General features: G+C 39.3%; 1 protein-coding gene across 2 annotated transcripts in view; it reads right to left on the reverse strand.

The window, feature by feature from the left end:
* Positions 1–911: 911 nt before the first annotated feature.
* WT1 (Wilms tumor 1) overlaps positions 912–25,568 on the reverse strand; it is a 38,589-nt gene continuing 13,932 nt past the window's right edge. Inside the window, exons 5-9 of one of the 2 annotated variants that reach the window (XM_026087692.1) lie at positions 16,468–16,570; positions 14,946–15,096; positions 6,266–6,355; positions 4,527–4,619; positions 912–1,033 (exon numbers count right to left, since the gene is read on the reverse strand). In XM_026087692.1, coding sequence (XP_025943477.1) covers positions 912–1,033; positions 4,527–4,619; positions 6,266–6,355; positions 14,946–15,096; positions 16,468–16,570 — 559 coding nt within the window. The remainder of the gene's footprint in view (positions 1,034–4,526; positions 4,620–6,265; positions 6,356–14,945; positions 15,097–16,467; positions 16,571–25,568) is intronic. The other variant, XM_026087693.1, reaches the window with a different exon arrangement.

A 25,568-nucleotide genomic window follows, 5' to 3' on the forward strand; every position in this document is an offset into this window, starting at 1 on the left:
GATCCTGGACCAGCCCCATTAAAGTTCAGTTTTAAGTTTATACAGCTTGCTAGCCACATAACCAGTGTGGCTTTACATTGTAAATAAATCCCAAATGTCTACAGTGATTGGAATTAGTTTTGTGTAAAGGAGATCTATATGTCTCATGATGGAATAAATTTAAACCAATACATTTAAAAGAGAGAGAAAGAGAGAGATAGAAAGAGTTATTTGACAAACAAATCAGTTGTTGGGGATCAATTATGTGATTATTTAAAAAAAACAAGTTAACTTAATGGTAAGATTCTTATTTTCTGTACAGAGAGGTATTGGTTCATCTAGCTTTAGCTGCTCTAGAAATATGTTCTTTAAAAAAGTTTGATTTGTGAAATTCAAAAGCTGAGCTTCCAACTTTAAAAGCTTGCCCTTTAGCAGTACAAGTACAAAGTTTACCAAAAGTATCTCAGATGACTGTTCTGTCGTAGGATAGCTACACTAGCATTTGGAAACTTCAGCATATGCACAAATGCAGCAAGCATAAAGCTTACCTTGAACTGGGACAGGTACCCTACTCACTGCAGGACTGAAAAAGGTACTGTAATATGTACCTAGAAAAGTTCAAGTAAAAATTAAAGCAGAAAACTGGAAACAGACATCCAAGGTAAGCGTCGTTTATAGTAATATTGAAACTGTGGCAATCTTGCTCACTTTTTAACAAAGTTACAAATAAAAATCTCTTGAATATATTGAATAGGAAAATTTTTAAGTCCAAATGGAAGACAAGGCTGAGCAGAATCCTACGGTTTAGTTAACTTGTGTCAAATGGGTTGCGAAGACAGCCGCAGCTTTCTGACAGAGGTGATTGAAGATGGCTGAAATAGTTTGCAGTAGCTCATAATGTCCCATCTGGTTTATTCACTTGTTTGAACTGTCTAAAGGGCCAACTGCAGTTTAGTCATGTTCCTCTGGTGCATGTTGTGATGACGAACTAATTCATCAGACCTGGCAAATTTTTTTTGACAGCTGGGCCACCGGCAGCTGAAAGGCTTTTCACCTGTTAACAAAACACCCTGTTATTAACCGGGTACACCGCTTGCCTGAGACACTGCTATTTATTTTCTTTCTGCAGGGTTGTGAGGAGCTAGGCAGAGCTCGTCAGGAGGACTGGCACCCTGGGCTGGCCTGACAGGGTGTGGGAGTGCCCTCAATTCCTGTTCACTTCAGTGCTCAGTGCTTTCCTACTTCTCCCTCAGCTGGTGCTGAACAACAGCCTTTTCAGATGATGCAGAACATTCTGCAACAGTTCCTCCCTACAGAAAGGCCGGTACTGGACACACCGTGTTGCCATGGCTAGACTACTATCAGTTCTTGAACGAACTAGTTTCAAACTAACTCTGGCATTCACATAAGCTTCAGTCACACTTTTGAGTGCAGTGCAGACATACTGTTAGTCACTGTGAAAACTGTCAGTGACTATTTAGAGCTTGACATCAAGTCAAGGAGAGTCGTTCCGGCAAGCTCAACGAGTTCTTTGGGACTGGTGAGTGTAAGTGAATGTGGTAGAAGCAACAGAGTTCAGCATGAAGTCTGCTGAACCAGACTGAAAGTTTCCCACTACTGTCAAAATAAAGATTTGAGAGGCCCAAAATATTCAGTATTTTTCTAACATTCCAACAAATATACTCTTCACTAAAAATGAACCCCAAGCAAAGCACATACAATTTTAACAAGAAACGCCATCACCTTTTTACAGTTTAATCTGCTCTCTTGATTTTCTACAATACTTAAGTGGAATTTCAGGCCGTGTTTCTGATGCTGCAGGAATGCTGATGGAATGCTTTCATTAGCTCAGAGCAATGCCCGGTGACTCATGTTTCTTTTAGACTTGCATTTTCTATTTTTTTTTCTTTTTTTTTTTTCTCCTCAAATAGATGCAATACTTTAAAGCAGGTTCAGCTCTGGGCCTGGGCTCTTCCATGCTGTCTACACACCTCGTACTCTCCAACTCAAGACACATTGGAGTGGTAAGAGCTCACCCAGCCATCTTCTTCTCTTCTTTGCCTCACACTTTGTGCGTTTCACAAACATCCAAATTCAGGCAAAAGGGGATCTGGGATGGGCGTAAATGTTGTGTATTTCTGTTTGCAAAATCCCATGCAATAAACAGATTATATAAATGGGGCGGAGGGGTTAAAATCTACTTTATCCACTTAACATACACGCTTGCAAAAGCATCAACCATCTCACATGAGTGCATAAAATAGTATGGGACAAAGCTGATCTGGTTACAACTACTGATAAGAATCACAGATTGCATAAAGTGGTCTCCTTTCATCTCAGCAGCATTAGCCAAACCATCCTGTGAACTGATGTGAGTTATCTGTTACTGGCTAGTTTTTCACTGAACTACCACAGTAAAGACAGCACAGAGTTGTGCTGCCTTACAAGCAATTCTGTTCTCCTCTTGCAACAGGGGGCAGCAATCTCTACTAATCCTGCGCTAGGCACAGATTACTCCATACGGCTTCACTGTACAGATATCAGAAATCCTATTTCTATTGCTAAAAAAACAGTTGTGTGGAGTTTTCCTTTGATTTTGTTGTTGTTTTCTAAAGCAAAGATTGCTATCACAGTTAACTAACTTGCTGTGGAGACCCTGAATTTGTAGTTTACCGAATAGTTTTACAGTACACTTAAAATTAGGCCCACAGAAGATAAAAGTTGTGTGTGTTTTGTTTCACCAAGATTTAACATGGAGCAAGTTAACTTGAGCTAGATGTTTTGTTACAAAACTTAAGGGGTACAGGAGAAAAAGAGGAATGAAGCTACAGGGCAAGCTGGACATGAAAAATCCCTAGCCATCACTAGTGCTGTTTCCCCTCAGGGTATGTGTATTCTGCAGTCAAAGATGTATGATGCAGCCGAAATGGCCAACAGCAGCAGAGCAGCGCTGCAGGGTTCGCACACAACCTGAGCTGGTGGCAGGCAGCGATCCCACGCGAAGGTCTGTGCTATGCAGTTATCAGCCCTCAAGCACAGCTGTTTTCAGCGATGAGTGCAGTTTGGGCTTGGACCACAAGAAAGGACTAAAACAGAGAGATTAGTTTCACTAGAAAAAAAAGAGCTAGTTCTTCCCTGATTTAGGTAACCTGGAATAAAACCTTGCTGAAGTCAGGACACTCTGGAGTCTTCAAATGAGTTAGCAGATCAGTCAGCAGTGAAATGTGATGGGGAATATAGTTTATCCTGACTGGCTGACATGAGAAAACCTGCTCGCCATTTTGTCTCTATCAGAATGTCAGCTCTTATTGATTAAGAAAATATCTTTCTTCGTGCACATGCACACAGACCCAGGCGCTGCAGCTCAGCACGGGACTCTGGGAGAACCCAGGAGTACAGCCATGCGCTTTACCATGTTTGGATTGCATGTGCAGATATGGCCGTTACTTGAAGCATTTCTTTGGCTGGCTCCACAGAAAGTCCCATTATTCTCAGGTGAATCATGTCCTTTATGGAAATTTCTTATTTATTTATGAAAGTCTTAAACAGGCATTTCTTATGGTCCACAAGAGAACAAAAGAATACTTAGCAGGGAGAAAAAGATTTTCAGGCTCCTTGTCTACCAGTACAGAGACACATTTTAAAAGGTTAATCCTAGTATAGAAAACACTGTGGCATCTAATAAGAGAGAAGGGAAATTATTTCCTGACAAAAATAATCTCAATTCTTTTTAAACTAAGTTAGCAGGTCAAAGTGTTTGGTAAAAAAATGACTTGGTAAAAATATTCCATATGTATTGCGAGGGAATAGAAAATGTTTATTCATAAGAACAATTTTAAAGTTACAACTAAAAGACAGAGGTTGCTGCGGTTGCTCCTTAATGGTGTTTACATTTATGTAAGTGCAGAATAGACTAAAATGGCCTCCTATTTTTTTTCTTTATTTTTATGAAATACTATGGTTTCTACAAAAAGGTCCTTGAATATTTGAGTAAGCTTTTACTTTAGTGTCTGTCAGTGTGAGTTTGCAAGAGGCACTCTTTTTATCTTCTGGAGAGAAGAGATTACAGTGCAAGRAGCAACAACAAGAGCTTTGCCATGATATTCTGCATTAGGCTCAACTGACGCTTAGGGGAAGCATGAGTAGGTATGAATACTTTAGATTACAGACCTTCTGCTGAAGCTAGAATTAAAACTTCTGTCTTGTAGGTTTTTGCAGTAAAGCAGTAGAACAGCTTCACATTTGTGGGTTGAGACCATGATGTTCATTTCACAATAGCTGACAAAATACATTTTGCCAATCTGAAATTTCTTAAAACATGAAATAAGAATGTGTAGTTTCTAAAATCACCTAAATCCCATTTTGAAAAGTGACTATGACATTTAGGGACTATAGTCACATTGTAAAATCATTGGACTCTGAAATGATTTCTGTAGTTTTGAATATTTAACCCCTCCTTAAGAGACTTTCTAATCATTTAATTTATAGTAACATTGATTTAAACTTAATAAATAATGAAATATAAATGTGAAGAAAAGTTTACGCACTTGTTTTACCTGTATGAGTCCTGGTATGAGTCTTCAGATGATCAGATCTGGAGAACTTTCTCTGACAGGTTTTACACTGGAAGGGTTTCACGCCTGAAGAGATAAAAGAAGTCTATGGTCATATTCCAACATCTTTTGGGAGGGTGAATGATATCAGCTATGTATGAGTTTTCAAAAATCTGGATTTTTTTGTACTAGTTACTGTAACTGCTCCTCCCAGCTTCATGCCTACGCATTACAGAAAGTCGTTAATCAGCCTGCCACACATAACCCCTTTGCAACCTCCTTTTCCTACATCTGGGCCTGAAGTATCCAAACTGCACCAGCATAAACAAACACCCACTTACACTGCTGGACCAAGGGAGCTTTGCAAACTTCATTAATTTTTATCCTATGGCTTGGCACTGTTGGCATCATATATGAGCAGATGCTACATAAGAAAAGTAGAGGTTTAGGAATACAAATTTTGTATCCTCCCAGTAGGCTTTACTGCTACTGCTTACTTTACACRCTGCACACAACTCTCGGACTGCTTAATGCAGAAGTTCTAGCATGCAGTTGTTAATATATCATCCCCAAAGGGTACTTTTACCACTAGCCTTCAGAGACACTTTTTACCTCTGTCAACAATACCATTTCAGTGGGATAGAACATCTTTAGCAAGAAAAGTAATAGACAAATCCACCACATAACAGCCAGTAGACCAATTGTCAGACCGCTCTCCTGAGATATAGGAGACCCAAACTCAATTTCTTCCTTCAGCTCAGTCAGAGAAGTACTCTGAAACCCTTCCTCACATTCGTGCAGAGTGCCCTTGCGGTTTGACTCCCAGCCGGGAGGCTGGAGTCAGCATCGTCTCCTCCTCAGTGACTCYGAAAGTGGCAGCTGTCTCCCCTGTCAGTCTGGACCTCAAGAACTCCAGAAATGCTGAAATGGGCCATTCTGACGTTTCCAGAGAATGGTGCACATGCACACACAAAACAACTTGCTAAATTTAGGCTGAACTCAAAAAATAGTTTTGGCTAGCTGAGAACAACATCTCAACCAACGAATGATTCACTGAGAAAGATCACGCACACCTAGCTAGGACCCAGATGCATTCATGACTGCTCTTGCCTGCTCCACTGTGTGGTTAACRAGTGCTATACACTTCCCAGGCTGTTTTTGGCTAGTTGTACTCTCTAGTGCAATCCAACCAGCCAGATCTTTGACATTTCTCTCCTTGCTACTCCTAGAATTGCTCTTTAGCCAGCAAAGTTCAAAAAAGGCTCAAATCTAAGCATAAATGGTTTGCTGAACTGCAGCCCTGGAGCATGTAGCTGCTATGGCTTTTCCTTCTCCACTCCTCCTTTCCACATGCAAGTGCACACTAACTCCACCACCTTTTCAAGTTAGGCATAGGCAGCACTCACATATTAGCTTTACCACACAAACACCAGAATATCAACAGTAGTGTTTATCAGGTTACTTGTTGGCAATTTTTTCTTGCAGAACTGTTTGCTTTTTAAAAATATATTTCCTATATTGGAGATACAGCACAGAATGGTTGCATTTAAAAAGCTGTTTCAAAAAGATGGCTGAAGGATGAAAAGGTCACATATACAAGCATATTAATACTGAAATGACAGCAAAAAAAACAGCTACAGTCCACTACTGAAGCTAAATTTAAGAATAAACCTTTACAGATAACTCACATATGAAGGTGAAATCTAAAGAGTAGAGGGGTGTTGCCAACAAACCTGTGTGTCGTCTTTGGTGCCGTTTGAGTTGGTCTGAACGAGAAAATCTTCGTTCACAGTCCTTAAAATCACACTGATAGGGTTTTTCACCTGTAAAGGACAAACGGTTTGTTAGAAAATGTGGCTAAAGTGGGGAATACATCAACTAGAATCAGAAGATAAAATGCATTATACTAAAAGATTTGATCTTCCTTCCTTTCTAAAGCAATCTAGAGTTAGGCCAGATTCTCATTTGATGTAAAACTATACAACTGTATTAGAATCACTGAGGAAAGTCTGGGGAAAGAACTAATTACACTACATTGTCACTGATCTTGAATCTCTTTGTTCTAAAAAACGGCCCATTAGGTTAAAATCACAAAAATGAAGTTGCATGAAAACCATTTTATTGTTTTCTGCTGGAAAAGAACCGAAATGTCTTGTTCAATATTTCACAGAAAATCTTATTCAGCCCTTTCCACCTGTTCCAGAGATAAATAATTTGTGCAAGGGAACATCTTGCAGTTTGTTCTAAATTGGATTTGAGGCAAAAACTAAACCAATGACATCCATGCAGCTGGTAATTTTAACTATGCTAAGTGAGTTAAAAGAATAACAGAGCAAAATTCAACCACAGAAAAATACACATTCTTCCCCAAAACACAAACGATGTTTCTTCCATAAAGCACCATTAAACAGAATTTCACATGCAGCTGCACACCGCCGCAGGCAAGCCTATGAATTATTCCAAAGCCTCATCTAACTATAAACTCTTCCTCCACCTTCTGTACAGTTCAGTGGAGAACCTCAGGATATGTTCTGTCTAGGACCAAAAGTGAACTTCTGATTTTAAAAAACTGAAATCCCTAAAAGCTAGTGTCTCAAATGAACATGATTTTCAAAATGAAGGACTTTACCAGCCACATAAATATGCAAAGAGAAATGCAGCAATCGAAGGACTTGAGGAAAGAGGGAAATGCTGCTGGACTGCAGCACGCTGCAGAGTTAGGGAAAATCTAGCCATCCCAAAAAAACTAACCCATATGCTGTTACAGAAGGAGCTGTATGGCTTTTCAGATCTGATTCTCATGCAGTCTCAGGCCCCCTTACACAACAATGTAGTCCTGCAAGAGCCTAAAATATATACAGTTATATCAATACCTACACAAAGTCTTTTTACAGTGCCACAGCCCTGCATAGAGACCTCAGCATGAGAACTAATGAAACCTCTCACTGCAGGGCAGGGAGGATCCTGGCTTTTATCTGGAAGGTACACACTAGACCAGCTGGGACCTGCTTTGTCTGCTGCGCAGAGCTGAGGTATAAAACACAAATCCAGCATGAAGGAGCTAAGGAAAATAGTCAGCTGAAAATACATGGGACAGTGGGTTTGGCTTCTCTGTGTGTAATTTTAAACTCGTAACACTTTCAAAAACCTTCAATGAAAGGATCAGCATTTTTTATTATCTTATGATGAGGAGAAGGTTTTTCTTAGCAGCAGTTGCATCTTAAATGAGAACTCTATCTTCTGAGGTACAGTACAGGAGTATCTCTGTGATGCCGTGTTCATCTTGTGCATAATTTATGTAAGTGAACTGGTCTGTCTTATATAAATATTTGTTTGGAATTAATCATTAGGATAATAGGATGTGACAGGATTTAAGGGCCTAGAGACATTTCTCCTTCCAAAAAGATTTTTCTGGCCTGTCTTTAGACACCATGTAAGTACTATTATAGAATCAATTGAAAGGCTTATTAATAGATCTGTACTATATTTGCACAGAACTCTGTTCTAAGATACCAGTGCAAACTATTTTAGTTTAAAGCAGAAACCTGCTGATCTGGGTAACACAGCAGAAATAGCATCTTAAGAAGAGCATTCCAAATTTATAATGGTGTAGCTAAGATCAAAATTTCACAATAGCAGCTAAATCTTCAAGAACAATTTAAGCTCCTGTGACAGTCACCCAAAGGAGTTTACTGATTCTTAAACAGGTGTGGATAATTTCCATTCTGCTGTGCTTAATTTATTAACATAAGGGATTAAAGTTGCCACAAGTGTTTAAAATAATTCCCCACACTTTGACCACAAGGACTCCCTGGGGGGTGCCTGCTTTTCAGAAACCACTTACTTCCAAGGAATTCAGCCCTTTGGCAGATTTAAGAGGGGAATGTCAGCAGAGCAGAATGCAGTGACAGGATGATTATTTCCTAATTGCAATATAAATGCAGAAGATAGTTAGGGAGGTATTTGAATAAAACAGTATAGCGGGTCTGATGGCATGCATCTTAAAGTATTTCTTTAAATACTTGAAATATAATCTTGATTAAATTCAGGACAAATTTAACCAATGCATGTATTAAAGGAATCAATCTGGTATGCTTAGCACAGAGATATGTCAATACTGCATACAAAACAAAAGCAAACAAACAAAAAGAGGCACAATACTTGGACGGAAATCCTAGTCTTTCTTTCCTTCTACATATTCCATATCAGCTGGTGCCAAGCGAAATGCCTGCTGAAACCCATTGTCATGTAATCGTTAACTTCCACAACTTTCATCAGAACAGGATGACAAGAAGATGCCAAATTAGAAAAAGTCTGTTGGTGCCTCATTAAACCACTACACAGAAAGAGTCTAGGGCAGCGTCTAATTTCCCGTAGATCCATTAGAACCTCTCCAGTAGCAGGCTTAAGCCTCTCAATGTATGAAAACCATCCCATAATACAGTCAACTTCCTATATGACCATATAAAATTTCAAAAAAAAAAAGAGAAATGATGATGAACTTTCACCAGTCCTTTCAGCTGAGGTTCTCATGATTATTTGCATTTCATTACTAAAAGAGAGAACACAAAAGGAAGGCTAAACTTAGTGTATAATGAAATAGTCAAGATGGGAGGGGATAGAGGTAAATTTCTGATACTTAGAAAAATAAAGCTCAGCAATGACAGAGCAAGTGTGATTCAGCCTTTGCATTACTGCAATAAATATTTTTAATAAAATAAACCTATTTGCTCAAAGAGGGCTAAATTAAACCAGAGCAAGCTCACACATTTTCTGAAATTCCTACTACTACAGCAGTTGCACAAAATATTCCCCATAATCATTTAATCTAATTAAGGAGCACTGGAAGAGCAAAAGCCTGCTGCTAACAACAAAACATCAGGAGAAGGGGCTGATTTTGAAATCAGAGCTTGCAGACTACTGGTGTGAATGAGAATCTGAAGGCTTCCCTGTGCTCACCTCACCAGCTTTTCTTCTATACCCACTGAATCAAACAAGCACAACCCCTCAATCAGAACTTTACTGCACCAGTATAACACATTCCTCTTCAACCTGACTTGCTTCAGCAAAGTAAATCGTGTTTCTGTATTTAGCAGAGAGCCTTTACAGGTAAAATTTTCTATCATCTTCACACAGGGCTTGAGGTATAGAAGGATGTTATTGTTGTGCAACTAATCTCTTATTTTAAATACATAAATAATTTTGTTTTATCCCTCAGAAATGAAAGCCTAAGAATGGTCCATACTGGCTAAGGCCAAAGGTCCATCCAGCCCTGTGGTCTCCCACACTGGTTCACCAAAGATGCCCATGGGAGAACAGAAGAGGGTAAGTAGCCATAATACTTTCCCTGGACACTCTCCTAGTATCCAACAGTCTGTGAGTTAGAGACTTTTGAGCCAAAGGTGACTTTCTATTTAACAGTGCTTAATGGAGTTTCTTTCCATGAATTTGTCCAGTTGTTTCTTGAACCCATGTAAACTTTCAGCTCCCACAATATTCTGCAGAATGATATTCCACAGCTTAAGTAGAAAGGTCAGTATTTCAAAGCAGCATTAATGAAAGAGTGCTATCCTAGAAATCACAGCACTAGACTCTTAAGAGGAGAGGCTGTTCAGTTCCCAGCTCAAACACAAATAAGCCCAGCTATCATCTCTATATAAAAAGAATATAGCTAGCTCTGTCTTTCAAAGGTGTTGTAACGATGAACTGCACTAATGACTGTAAGGTGTTTTGCAGCATAGCGACACATGCCATCGTAAAAGGATATTTGCTTTAGTTAAAGCAAAGAAATCGTTATTAGATGATGAGCACAAAAATGATTATTCGACTGCATTACTTACACCCATTAGAACCTCTGAATTTCACCACCAAGAGCTGAGACGCCAACCGCATAAAGGGTGAACTTCCTGAGTTACAGATTCTCAGTTTTCATTACAGAAATTCGCACCTGCAGTGGAGCACATTTAGGCTGAAGGATGTTTTTTGCACGAAGGCAGAGAATACTTTCCCTGCAAAGATGCTGCTCTTAGTTAGGGTAAATCCACAGTTTTTCCAATGTGTGGCGCTACACTCCAAAGGGCTGAGGCAAAAATGGTGATGTTTCCACCATACATGAAATTCATGAAGGTTTAGACATGAATTTGTTTCCGCAAAGAAACCTCTGAAGTCTACTACAGGATAACAACTCACTATATTAATGGCTGTACTGTTGAAAAGTTATATGTATTTTTGCATTTCCTTTAGCAGGCCTATCTACTGCAGCAAAATATACCAAGATAAGAGAAAGCTTTTTTGGCTGTACATGTTTCAATAAAGGCATTGTTAACAATGGATAAGCAGTCTTGGAGGGTACAAAATGTCAACATGTTTTCAACTAAGGCTATATTGAAACATTGGTAAAAACTGATTACAGAATCCAATTTTGTGTTTTAGAGCCCTGTTTGATTTTGCAGTACTGCAGCTAGTGAACAGAAGATCTAATGAGCCAGTCCTCTGTAAATACCTATGAGAGAAAGGAAAATGATAATCAAGAGCCAACATTATTCTGTAATGATACCACCTGCTGGTTTAATATTAGATATATGTAACTATTTTCAAGTCAGGTGTTCATAATTACAAAATTGACATACCATTATGCGAAGAAAGGTGGAAGAGCTTCAATCCCAYGAGTCAGTCCAGAAACATAAGACATTAGGACTAGTAAAATTTTATTTTGGCCATAAAGAGGTATACTAAACAGAACTAAATTATCCTATACTCTGGCTGCTTTCTGAGAGCTCTCCTGACTTTAAACTGGCTTGTCAGGATTCCTCCCCATCAAAAACTTGGAATAGAAGAAGAGAAATACCCCTTTGTTTAGTAAGAATATTAGGTACTATGTCTGCCAATTACTTTCTGTCTAAGTAAGTTAATTCTACCAAGTTCAATTTGCATATTTAGTAGTGAACTCTAAAATTAGCTTCACGACATCACTCTAAAGTGGTGTTATGGAGCTAATTAGGTTACAAACAGAGAGATGATCAGAGAGCCTAAGAGACAGCCATATAAATTAGTCAATGCATCCTGATAGCCTCACTCTAGTCATACTGGTCCCTTAAGATATCCCCTCGCATATAAAAACAGGCAGGTGGAGAAAAAAAAAGAAGGTGCAGAGAAGTGTGAACTGTAGCTGTCATAACTGTTGTCAACAGCAAGACACACAGTCTTCATAGCAATGACTGATCAGCCCTTGGGAAAGTTGGTTTCCAAATTTTGCTTTCAGCAATCAGCTTTTCCACAAGAAAGATCCACAATTTGGGGTTAGATAGCCAGGGAAAGACACAATGTTACAAAGGAAACTGGAAATGGGTTCTCAACATAACAGTTTCCCTAGCTGGCAAGGACTCTTGAAGACAATGGGACTGAAAAGGACCATATGGCCACCAAGTCCAGACCCTCCACAGTGCCAGGCAGCCATGAAAATATATTAATTCATATTCAGAAGTGTTTGCAAAATATCCACTACAAATACTTCCATACAGCATAGTTCACCAAGCACTCCCAAAAACCAAGACTTACAGGCTACAGGAGGAGACAAGAAATGAAGCGCATCATGTCCTAATCTCTGTGGCAGCTGGGAACTTGCTAGAGTAAAATTTCCGGGTGATAATCACAGGAAATAGCTAGCACCCGTACAACAGGCTGAGGGCAAAAACCTAACTCTCCCTGCTGGTTAGATAAAGGGGAGAAATCCCTTCTGATCCCAAGTCTGAATGCATCAGTCAGGCAAGTTAACCAACTACCCAAACAATTTCCATACCAGCAATGCACTCTCTCTTGCTTCCTGTCTTTAGTCACAACCAATTCCAAGGCTTACACGGCAGAGGGAAGCAAAAACCCCCAAATACATCAAGACGCATTGCCACATCACATACCAGTGGAGAAAATGTTCCTTCCTGGTCCCCTTGGGTTACCAGGGACAGCCCAATATCAAATAAATAAGGTACTATCTGCTTTCAAAGTCCCAGCCCATCAAAAACTCAAAACTCCTCTCCCATGTTTAGTTTCTTCTCTCTAGAAATTACCTCCTTCTATCAYGGGCTCTCCATAACCTCATGGAAAAAATAAACCTAAACTTAAAACCCCACTACTTGTTTGAAATATGTCCCTGGAATCTACCTCTCAGATAACTAAAATATTTCTTCTAATTTTTAGTCTGAATGGGTTGATTGCTAATTCCTGCCCATTTAATCATATTCCACTATTATTCTCTTATTTAAACAATTTTACATCTTTGAGGCTTACTGCAAATGCGTTTCTAAAATGGCATCACGTCCATATTCTCTCTCAATCTGTATTTTGCCAGGTACAAAAGGTTAGTTTCTTCTCACTACCTTTTGAGATACATTTGCCAATCCTTTAATCATCCCAGAAAGCCTTCTCTACCCCTTTTCCAGCCTACATTCCCCCTTGCTGATCATAGTTGACCAGAACTGGGCATACCATATCCCAGAGAGGTCTTAGACACAGCAACATTTGTATCAGCAAATGCAAGCTTGGGGAGTCAAGTTGGCCATTTACTGAAAGCACCTTGCGAAGGTTAGAGATAAGAAAAAGGCTTCTTGTCAACATATGAAAATGTAGTGGCAGAGAAATCTGGGCCCACCTTTACAGAAGAGGTGCTTGAGGGGAAAAGACTTTTCTCCTCTACCTAGTTCCACTATAGCATAAACCAAAATAGCAGGAGGGGGCTTCTATAACCTCAAAGCCAATGGGAGAACTCGCTCCAGGGCTGCTAGATGGCCATAGTCCCATTCCTTACATCTTCTGTGGCTTTTGTGACTCTGCATGCCTAGATAATATGTGATATAATGCTAGAAATCTTCTCCAGTTAAAGAAAAAAAAAGAAGAATGTAAACTGAATTCCTTGTGATGCATCTAGAAATAATACCACGTAAGCCAAGCAACTAAATGCAATAAAATACAGGGCCAGAGCAAACAAATTAATATTATGATTGCTAAAATACAGAGTAAATCAGTCCAGGAATGAAATAAATAGCAATTATGAGAACAATTCAGAACGGCTTAGGCATATTCAAGAAAAATACTGCTGCTAATGGACCCCAAAAAGGTCTCCAAATTTTCTTTGGTTTTAGACTTATTTATGGAAAATAGAATAGCATTTCTGCAGACCTTGGACTCTAAAGACTAAATTCCAGTTACAATCTAAATTATCTTGAACCTGTAATCTGAGCAACACTGAAGATGTCTATCTGAATATTTTGTGACTTGCACATTCAAAAATTAAAAATGCTTTGTAATGTTTATTTCTCACTTATAATTGTTTTGTGCAAGTAACTAATGTCACCATATGGCCTCCATAAGGAAAAGTTTGCAAACTCTTTTTATGAGACATTAGGACACCTGCCCAGTCCCAGCAACATGGACTGCCTCCCTGTGGTCTGTTTCATGCCTTTGACAACTACAGGAATTGTTAACATTGCAGAATAATTGAAAGAAAGAGTGTGACATATTTCTAGTACAAAGGAGCAGACAGAAATGTGATGGACAGTCAGCAACATATACTCTCCAGAGACAACAGCAAAACCAGACTGCCTCTTGAGAAACCAGTCATATATTAAATTTTGAAGGAAGACACCAAGGTAATATTACTTTCACATTCTGTCATATTCATGACTAACTAAACATCCATATTTACAGATTTTATTTGCAGATTTAAATCACAGTACCCAGAAAGCACGGTCTAAATAAAAATGGGATAGGCAATCAGAAAAAAAAAAGCAGACGGAACATATCTAAAGATGTATCATAATTACACGTTTCCAAACAGTTACAAATCTTCAAATAGGAAATGATTCAATTTATTCTTGTGCAAGGTAGAGCAGGGCATTGTATTATTTCCACATTTTGCGACTGCCTGAATTCAAAGAGATCCCAGGCCTTAGCCTACAGATTACTGTCTTCAGTCTCAATTCTTCACAGAAAGATCCCATAGGAAGGAAGCTCATTCTCCAGTCCTCACTTCCCCACCCCCAACCATAAAGGTGCTTACAGAGGGAGACAAGAGGATGCTAAAGGTCTGGGTTCCTCTTACAGAGGAAACTTTACAACAGTGAAACTTTCAGTTAAACCCCAAAAGACTCCCTAAATAGTAAAAGAGGGAGGGAGGAGGTGATCTCCTTGCTGTCAGTGCTGTTCCATGTTTTTCTTCCTCACTAGATTCACAGAGAATCTTCTGCATCCAGAAGAGGAACTGCTCAGATGCCAGAGCACATACATACCTTGTCTGACAGATTCACACTGTCCCCAGATTGGCAGATCATTTCTTGCACCTTATGCCATTTTAAAATCACCCTACCCACTCTGCTGTCCAGTGTTGTAACGTAATTTATACCAATCAACGCTGACACTTACCAGTGTGCTTTCTGCTGTGCATCTGTAAATGGGACAACTTAAAGTATCGCTTGTTACAGCCAGGGTACGCGCACATGAAGGGACGTTTTTCATTTGTCTCACTTGCTGATCGGACAATAGTTGGAGCTACTCCTGGCACCCGTCGGACATCCTACAATGACAGAGACTCGCTGATGCAATGCATATGTTCTCAAGTTTTTAGTTATCATATTCAAAGGCAAACAGTCAAATGCACTTCTCCATGACAAAGAGATACTTGAATATAGCGCACTGCAAATAGGCAATTTTATTTTATTTTATTCTTCATTAACAAAGTACAACTTTAGTATACCTTAATCTGTTCTTTGTAGAGCATTAAAATTATATGAAGGTGAAACGAAGTGAACTCTGCTTACTAAATTCCCTCACCAATATTATACGTAAGATTAAACAGGCCATGTTCTGACGTCATGTACGATCACACAATCCTGGAAGAACACTCATTGGCACAAGAAATAATTTTAGGCTTATACCAGCCAAAGAGATAAGAGCATGAGCCAGAGTAACATTCTGTTCTTTATATTAGACTTTCATATTAAGTTAAAGGACAGGGATATTTATTAATGTATTGGGTTAATGCAAATTGGTAAAAAACAAAACAAGAAAAACTGTCTAGGTGGAGCTGGTGGATAGTTCAGCCTTAATACAGTTTGACCACTGTCACAATGTTCCATCAAAAACGATCATCTCCTGGAATAATTAACTTCCTTAAACAGTGCTAACTGCTTAGTTGTATTCACTCAACAAAAAGCTGGCTCACACACCTATTTCTGAGAGCTCGCTACTAAATAATGAATTGTTAAACCATACAGTAAATAAAAAAGTACAAAAGATGCTGTCTAAAAATGTTCACATATGTTGAAAACACAGAAGACAGAGCAACACGGAAGAGATATATTATGTAATGACTTTGCCATAAGTTTAGAGAAGGTATATTTTTACAGTGTTATTTACCAATGCTCTAACTTTCAGAAAGGGAGAAAATTAACTCCCATGAATGATATTTTCCTTCCAAATGTTTCTAAAGTAGTCATTAGTTCACAATCGCTTATTTTATTTTCTTTTAATGAAATAGGTTCAAATTAGTAAAGCTTCAGAAATCCCTGAAATCAAAATGTCATCTAACACTTTTTATATACAATATTGGACTTAACCCATTGCAACCACAGAAGCCTTACACGGCAAAAGTGACTGCAGCTAGATGCTGGACCTTCTATTTTGGGCCATTCCAAGAAGCTGATAAGGAATATTGCCTCACAGATGCGTTTTAAAGGAGAAATAAATAATTTTAAATGGCTGTGTTAGAAAGTAGTCTTACATTATACTTCAATGAAGTCAGGGCACATGTTATTTCAAGCATTTCTTGATAACACAGGGAAACCGCAAATCAAGGGTGGATTTATAAATACCAATGAAGTAGTAAACAAACATTATAATCAGGCAGAAGTTTACTTCCCTATGAAGAATGCCCTGCTATACTCACTTGTATGCCTCTAAAAACTCCATGGGTGTGTATTCTGTATTGGGCCCCACAGCTGTATAACATAGGAGCACTGTGGTTCTCATTTTCATATCCTGCTGTATGGCTGTAAATAAAGAGGGGAATAATGGAGAAATGAAATAGTTTTCAGTACTCAGCTCCATGTGAGAGGTTTCATTTCTTAAGTTGGCGATAACATATGCAGAGTTCACTTCTGCAGCCAGGATATCCAAGTTCAAGCAGCATTCACCAAAAGAAGCCTGTTCTACCTTTGCATGGGTCCGCTCCCTTCTGGCCCAATGCACTGACCCCATACATACATCTACCAGTATCCATTAAGACAGTCAGAAAAAAAATTACTGCCATGATTTGGACTCTGATGTATTTCCACAAAGATATTAGGTAAGGGGAAAAAATCCACATAGCAGTGTAACTGTGTCATGTGCACATGTACACGTTATTTATCAGTTAAATGTGGGGCTGGCTATTGCTAATATCTTTTGGAATGAGCAAAATGCCTCAAGTTTCACATTAAGTGCAGTGGATTTTTGTCAGCACCTCATGACTCAGATATTACCAGATACTACCATGAAAGTGATGACATTTATAAGAATAGCAGTCATGTACTCATAAACAGAGATTACAAATCAGTGTCCAAACTATTTATCCCACATATCAACTTGCAGGATGCACTACAGATTAACCCTTTACAAAAAATAAAAATAAAAAAATCAGCCTATTCCTGCTGGGTATAAATGATCAAGATTCCTCATGCAGCATCATGACAACAATTTAAAAAATATGTAACTTCCGTTGTGTTTTGGGGGATGTCACAACCATGTGTTTATCTAATTACACTTATTCTTCAAAGTCTTCCTTTCTGCTCTCCAGAATGTTAAAAACATTGCTGTATTTCCTGTGTGCAACCTCCTTGATGTCAAAATGATGTAAATAAACTTTAGCTTTTAAATTAGTAGCCATATGTATTAATATACACTGGCAATGGTAAGTGCTCATATTTTACACTGTGTTAGAAATTAGAAAGCCCAGAACAAAGCCCAAGGGCACAGAGCTAGGGACAAAGATGGATACCTAGGATGTTATCCCAGTCTTTGCCAAATGCTTGCAATAGCAATTCTAGGGGGTCCCTGAGGCCCAGACTCTCATTTCACTGGTCCTTCCTTTCTTTTCACTCAAAGTTCATGTGCAGAGTAGAATTACAAGGAAGTTTTAAACCACTTAAGTGATTTGCAGAACAGCCAGTGGAACTGGAATGCAGGAGACATCTAAACAGTTTGTGAACTTCACCAAAAAGGAGGGGAAGAGTTTTTGTGAACAGCTATTACTGTAGCATGAGGGCCACATCCGTCATTGTTAGTCCACATACCAGCTTGCAGGCTGCCACCTGACAGATGTGCTCTTTAGCTCAAGTCCTTTGCTGCTTGAAATACTAGATTCAAATCCTGGTTACAACAGCTCCCACCAGCTGCCTAACCTGAAAGGCACAAGTGCACACAGGCATCACCTATATTTTACGTCCTATTTCTAAGGGCACTTCCACCAGATTCAGAGATCCACTCAGCGGTCGTTTTGGCCCAGCTGTTCAGGGAGGAGCATCACGGCCGTAGCCAAACTAGTAGCCATAGCAAGCCTTCTGGAAGGCAACTTCCACTTGCATCTGTTACGCAGTATCTGACCTTGCATCTTTGGTTGGTTCAGTCAGCAGAGCCAAATGACACAAAGACCTGCTTTTCAGCGATTCAGTGACAGCCACCATTTTCCTACTTCTGGCCAGCTACAACTTGTCAAGAATTCACTTCAGTTCCTCCTACCCAGGCAAAGGATCAAAGGCTACATCCTTTAGGAGACTTTACTCTGCTTATTTCAGTCTTAAGAGGCAAACAGGAGATCATAATGAAACAAGCTATAGGATGGTTACAAGAAAGTATTGCTGATCTGTGGCATTATCTGCAATAGTAGAGAAAGGAAGATACTATTATCTGATTCAAAGGGATTAATCTCTTCTCTGGATATGTACCATGTCTAACTACATAGAGTCTCCTTTTGTCTCCTACTTGGGGCCTTTTGTCCCCTAATACAGGCAATAAATTACCATTTGCTCAACTCAAATTCCCCATCAGTGTTGAATTTTCCTCTCCATTTAAAGGCAGCAAAGTCCATAGACTTTGTTAAAAAAAAAAAAAGAAAAGAAAAGGAGGGAGGGAGGGAGGTAGTTAAAAAGCACCCAACCCATGGTAACACTCATGTTAATCACAAATCATATGGTGCATTTTTAAAAAGGAGGGAGATGAGAACTACCATCTTAAAATGAGGAAGTTCTGCAGTTTGCAGCAGAAGCTGTTGCTGATCTGCAGTGTATTAGTAAATCTAGGGTAAATGTGAACTTCAGCATTAGTCATCCTGAGTAACTGTGTAACCTTTCATTCACACCTTTGCTAACGGCCTTACACATTATAATAAACAAGAGACAAAAAGCCAGATAAGAAGAATTCCCAGGACAGAAACTTTAGAAGGAACAGGAATATCCAGTAAAAGCTTATGCCACAAAATACAGCCTAACTTTCCCTTCAAATTCGCATGTTTTTCATCCTTCAGTGATTAAGATTTTTGTAAAAACTAGTCAGTTCTGAAATAATCCCTCCCAGAAATAAGAAACAGAACAAACACTCTGTCTTGTGCCCTCAACTATGTCTCCATGAATGGGAGATATCCTCCAGAAGATCTCCATCTTAACTTTTATTGCATAGTTGGGAAGTCTTCCTCAGTGTTCAGCCTTTTCATTTTCATATTTCCTCCCATTATTTCTAATTATACTTCACTATAGCTGTACATAAAACTGCAAAGCCTTGAAGATTAAAACCTGTTTTCAGAGCCTCCTGACCCATAATATACTAACTACTGAACAGCCATCTACTTAAACAGCTCCCTATAAGAGACATTTTAGGGAGGAACCATAGTTCCCATTTTAAAACATATCAGCATTGACTGGTACTCAGCATGGTCATATGGACAAAGACAGCAAAATGGGCCATGTGAGATTTCTTGGGCAAGATGGTATTATCTACTATGAAGCAATATGGAATAATTTGATCTTCAGGGAGGTAGAAATTAATAGTGAATGTTCATTCAAATCAGTGAAGATACTGGTACACTGAAGGGAGTTTTCACAGTCAGTCCCTACCACAGCTCTCTTGAACTTGAACCTTTACTCTGCATCAATAGTAACCTTACTGTGAAATATGAACTCTTCTCTTTCAACCTCTTTCCTCTATGCATCCATGATGTACGCCACAAAATTTATACCACATTTTGCACAGTCAGGTTTATTTATGTTGCTATAATCTATATACTAAAATAAAAAGAACTGATAGAAGAACCAGTATAAATCTCCTAAATATATTACTGAACCTGAAACACCTGCTTTACTGCATTAGAAAGATAATGATCAGAGGAAATCCCACATACATGAGCAATGAAAATAAGTGATGAATTTATACCTGCAGTACATTAAGTAAAAGGAAATCTTAAGAGGGTTGGAAATCTTTAACTTTTGTCTTTTCTAGTCAGGGATTATATGTTTAACTAGGCAAACAGACAATGCCTCATACACTTTGACTTCACTAAAGTATAAAAATAGTGAAAACTTGTCCAGGTAGTCTCTCAGGAGTAGGCAACATCCTACATCTCCCCCAAGCACCATGAAGTCCACATTTTATGTTTCAGATCCAGTAACAAAATATGTATTACAGATCAGAAAGAAAATGCATTAGACATTCTCCGGTGCTGTCCAGGTGAACACTGATAATTCAGGGTAGGTAAGCACTGATACTTTGGGATAGACCTGTTCCCAGAGGAGGATCCGCATGTTCTCCTCGGGCAGCCTGGGCTGGTGCGGCACCACTGAAGGCAGTCGGGAGAACCACCAGCGGAGCCGCGCGCTGCTCTGCTGCAAACCGGCTCATGCACCGCTGCCAGCGCTGGCCTAAGCTCCGACACGGTGATGTCCCCTTCCTCCAAGGGCTGAGCAACCCCCAGGAAAAATCCAGCTAAAGCCAAGGGGATACCAAGGGGCAAAAAACAAACAAACAAAAAAACCCCCACAAAATTTCCCCTTTAAAGCCTAGAGTTATCATTAGGAGAGACACAAGGCTAATCCCTCTGCAAGTCCTACTAGGAGTCGGAACTAAGCAAGGCCAGATGCAGCCGAACTGGTCTGTCAGGATCCACCAGGAATTTTTGTTCAAGTAAGGACTGCAGGATTGGGCATCATGGTCTCATTCTGCCTTTACCTGTAAATACGCAACTCCCTTAACTTCAATGGGAGCAGCACGAGGGCAGAACTGGACTATAAATATTTAGAGTTCACCAAGTTAGTTGATGAAAAATGGCCCAGTGTATCTGTTCTTTGGTTCTAGACAGTCATAAACAGACCTGGAAACCTATCCATAAAATGTAACTCTAGATAACTGGGAAACAAAGACTGATACTTATGCAACATAAAATGCTAAGCAAGTGCTATCTGTTGGAGAGTATTTAGAAATGCTTGCATTTAGCAATAGTCCAGCAAATCCTTAACACTTGGAGAGTAGCTCTTTTAAAATGATTAATCTCAAAGTTGTACAGATTGTACAAAGATTAATAAAAATGAAGGTTTTACAGATGAGAATGTGTGATGAAAAACAGAGCAGCTTTAGAGAGTTGTATCAATCTAAGTGGTTATAAAGAAACTCATAAAAGATGACATTCTAATCTGAATATTTTAAAAAATAATCAAGCTGCAATTTCTCTCTCACACCATTTTTACTTTGTTAAGCTGAAATTGTCYGTCTAATATATAAACCAGCTACAACTTAATCTGAAGAGTTAAGCTTCTTTATTATTATTTCATAAACCAAAAAAGGGAAGCTTTAAGGCATACCAAGGAGAGTTAGAAAATTTCAGATGAAATGTGAATACACATTGATTCATGAGATTCAGACTTGGAAGAATAAAAAAAAGCCAGAAAGCAAGATTACATTAAACAGGCACCACATTAAGCCTCAATTTAATTGTGTTTCAATGCAGGAACAGGAATTTTAGGGTTTAGAAACAGAGCCAAAAAATGAGGCAAAGTGAGGGTGTGGGCTAGTCCCATTGATAACAGAACATAAAGGAAAAGAAGTAGAGCTAATTCCCTCTGCTAAAATATTTACCATCCTAGCACCATGGGAAAAATATGTATGGAGACAGCAAAAAGATTCTGATTAGTTATATAGAAGATCATTTTTCTGCCTGTTTTTTGTCTAACACTATTAAGGAGGGTAGAGTATAAAGCTGCATTTTTATCTGCACTTTTCAAGGCAAAGGAATATTAAAAAATGTGATTTCACAGATTACAGCCCTTCTGCCATCTTCAATGAGAAAAACAGCTGGTTGATGAAATGAAGGCACCGGACCTTCAGGGGACCCTAATCTCACTGACTTCAATCGTTTTTTTTACCGCTGACCTCAGTGGAACCAGGATTTCACTCCAGACTTCCCTTCGATGAGACACTCAGCTATCAGTAGGAAAGGGGAAATTCGGTACTAGAAACAATAGGTCATCATCCATTCCCAGTTCATTTTGTCTGCAGAACTGAACCCAAGTAGGAAGTTTTGCATCTCCAAATTTTACTAATTATACCTCCATAGGAAAACAGAAAAACCTTTATGAATCTCTCCTAGACAAACTGAGTTTTCACTGTCTTCTTTAGATGCAGTTTTAATGGTGTTCTACAAAGATCATACCTAATTTTCCTTCCAGTGAATCTGAGCAAAGAGCAATATATACAAATGTCTATGGAACACATTTATTATTTAGCACCTGAATAAAAACAAGAGGTACAAAACTAAATTTTGTCTGGTTATATATGAGACTTCAGGTGGCTGGAGGAAATACGGATCATTCCTTTTGCTCCAAGAGCCAAAGAGAAAACTATGCAATATATCTATTAAGTCTTGCTGCTGTGCACGTGGCTATACTTCTTGTCTACCATGCACTATCTATTCCCTGCTCTGTGTAAATTATTTCCATGTCACTTTTATGCAGAACTCATCAAAACAGCAATGAGAGTTTTATAGTCATGAGGACTGTCTCTACAACAACCCTAGGAAGGGAGGCAGTATTTTCCATGCTGTACAAATGGGAAAGTAACAGAAAGAGACTAAGGATAAAAACTGAGGAAAAAGACATCCACTAATTCTGGGCATCCATTCTGAGATGTCTAGGACCTGAGTTTTCAAAGTAATAAGTACAGGACCAACTGACTTTCCTGCGACAACACAGATCATGTCTCAGCTGTTTCAAAAAAAAACCACCACAAACCATAAACCTTTCCTTTCAGATCCTTGAAGTTGCCAATTCGTGCAACAATTCCCAGAGACACTAAGACAGCCCTCCCCCTTGTCTCCCCAATGTTTTGAGAGGGATGGAGAAGTCTCTAGACAAACAGGCATCACATAATTGAAATATTAGCTCACAAGGCAGTGAACGTGGACTACTCTCCGCTCACTTGTGGTTCGGACTTTACATGAGTTATAAGCCCAGTTTGAACACAGTCTTCAGTGTTAAGAGTTGAACATGAGAATCTACAACACAAGCTCGAGTCACTTGGACTAAATGGTAGCAGTAGTGGTCTTTTCCTCCAAGGACAACTCCTTGCAGAGAGAAGCATATTTTGGGCTACTGGACATCATTTTGGTTTGCCAGCAAGTAGAAATGTCTAGAATTCAACTTCTAGGACCTACTCCATGTTCTGGAGCAGTCTAGTTGCAGCCCTTTCTATCTACTTCTACCCGCCCCACACTTACATCGCTCCCTGTCCCCTGCCAATCTATCATGTTCTTGTCTCCCATTGGACCATCTCTGTTCACCTTATGTTTCCCTCTCCACCATCTAGCAATGCTGGTCATGCACCCTATTCCATACCTTTTACTGCCCACTTCTGCTTGATGCTCAAGCTATTCCTTCTGCAGTTTCCTAATACTTACACCTACTGAAAGCACTAAAAGACTAAAAGCCAGAGAGACAATGAAACTTCTCGCCCTGAGCTCCAGTATCTGACATTAAAATATCCAGAGAGGAAAAAATTTCAGCAAATCTGCTAAGACTTAAAGCCACAGGCTGAAGCAGGCTCCAGGCAGATAAAATCATGAGATAGTTGCCAGACTCTTGCTTCTACTAATAATGCACAGACAGGACTGTTGAGAAGCTTGCAAGTCAACTGCAATGATTTTCACAATGGCTGAAAAGGACACAGTTTTGGCCACCTGACAATATTCCTTGCCAAATACCAAACTTCTAATCCGAAGTGAGAAGATTATGATCAATCAAATATTGGCAAGAATGCAAACAGATAAAAACAAAATGCTACCAGAGAAACTGCTAGACAACTTAAGCACAGAAGCTGTTTCCAACCTTACCTAAAATATATGGCAATAGCTTCATTTCAGTATAAACTTTCACTGAACATGAACCCAAAAAGCAAGCTACTGAACTGGTCTACTATCAAGTATAAGGTGCATGACCCATAAGTTTTATACAATTGTAGAGTTTTCTAATTACTTGTAAAACTTACTGGTAATGTTTTCTTGCTTGTTATAAAGTGTAGAAGTCTTAGTTAAGCTTAGCTAAGCGCTCATGAGAACTCAAGGCAAGAGAGCTAAATAAGGACTGTCATCATTGGACAGAATATAGAAGCTCCATATTTCAACAGAAAGAGTGATTCTAAAATTCTTAAATTACAACTACAAGATTGAGAAAAGTATCTGAAATACTAAACGCCTGGGAATCACTTATGAACAGATCATATATTTTAAAGATGTAAATCTTGAGAAGAATACCTTATGTTCATGGCAACTGAGATTGGATGTACTGTGTATTGTAACTCTCAGCCAGAAAAGACAGATAACTATTTTGGCTCATATTACCAGTGATGAGGCTATGTCTAGCACTGATTTTCCACAGATTCTACAATCTTGGCCTATACCAAAACTTTCAGCTTTGTTTTACCATAGATCATTCATCTTGATTTTTTTCTCTTTTTTTTTTTCCTCCTTTCATGCATCCTAGGTCACATACTTTACACTGCTAACAGTCTGACTCCTGGACAAGTAAGAAGCCATTTATTTTGTTCAGCACTCCTTTAATATTTCTATTGTGTCTTTTTTTTTCCTCCACTGAGTTCCCCAAAGAATAACCTCTTCCTTGCTTTAATAACTTGGACCTCTGTCAAGGTTGATGTGTTTCTCCATTTTGCAGGATATTTTCTCCAGAAGAGACAAAACAGTGTCTAATATTGCAATGACTGATTTTTAAAGGGTACAGTTTAAAGAGGAAATCACAAACACTTCAGAAAAAAAAAAAAAGGTAGGAAATAACCTTTAAAAAGAGAGAGTCAGCAAAGAGGCCAAATTGTACACAACTGTGGGATTTGGGGATCTTCTTTACAGCAGCAGAGCTCCTTGATGGATCTTCAGACTCAATTCACCAGTTCATTCCAGCATAGATAGTTTACTACACTACTATCTTGTGCCTCTAACCTTCAAACACCACTTGTGAATGAGCTAGAAGGAGATGCATAATATTTTCTCCTTTATCGTGCTACAACATTGTACACAATGTCCATATTGGACAAGGTTTTCACAGTTATGGACGACTACATGAGAGCACATATCTAATGCTGGCTCTTCTAGATTTCTCCTGCTGTTCAGCTGAGATCCTTAGCATACGCTTAGGTGCTGAGAGCAACTCAAAGCAAGCTGGTGACACCTACCTTCGGCAGGAGAGCTTTCAAAGCCAACCGCCTAGGCAGAGCAGAGCGGAGCAGAGCAGAGCAGAGCAGAGCAGAGCAGAGCAGAGCAGAGCAGAGGGTCTTTGGCTCTATCTTGACTAGGATCACAAGCGGCTCTTTTGCTCAGGCAGCAACTGCGGCTGAGCCAAGGCGCAGCTACGGCAGCGTGCCGGCCGGGCGGCTCTCGGCTCTGCCTCGCCCTGCCCCGGAGGCCCGGGGACGAGCGGCCCGCTCCGGGCCTCCTCAGGCGGGGGCGCAGGTGCCGCCCGCGGC

This window comes from Apteryx rowi, unplaced genomic scaffold, assembly GCF_003343035.1.
Source record: "Apteryx rowi isolate R43461 unplaced genomic scaffold, aptRow1 scaffold_73, whole genome shotgun sequence".
NCBI lineage: Eukaryota > Metazoa > Chordata > Aves > Apterygiformes > Apterygidae > Apteryx > Apteryx rowi.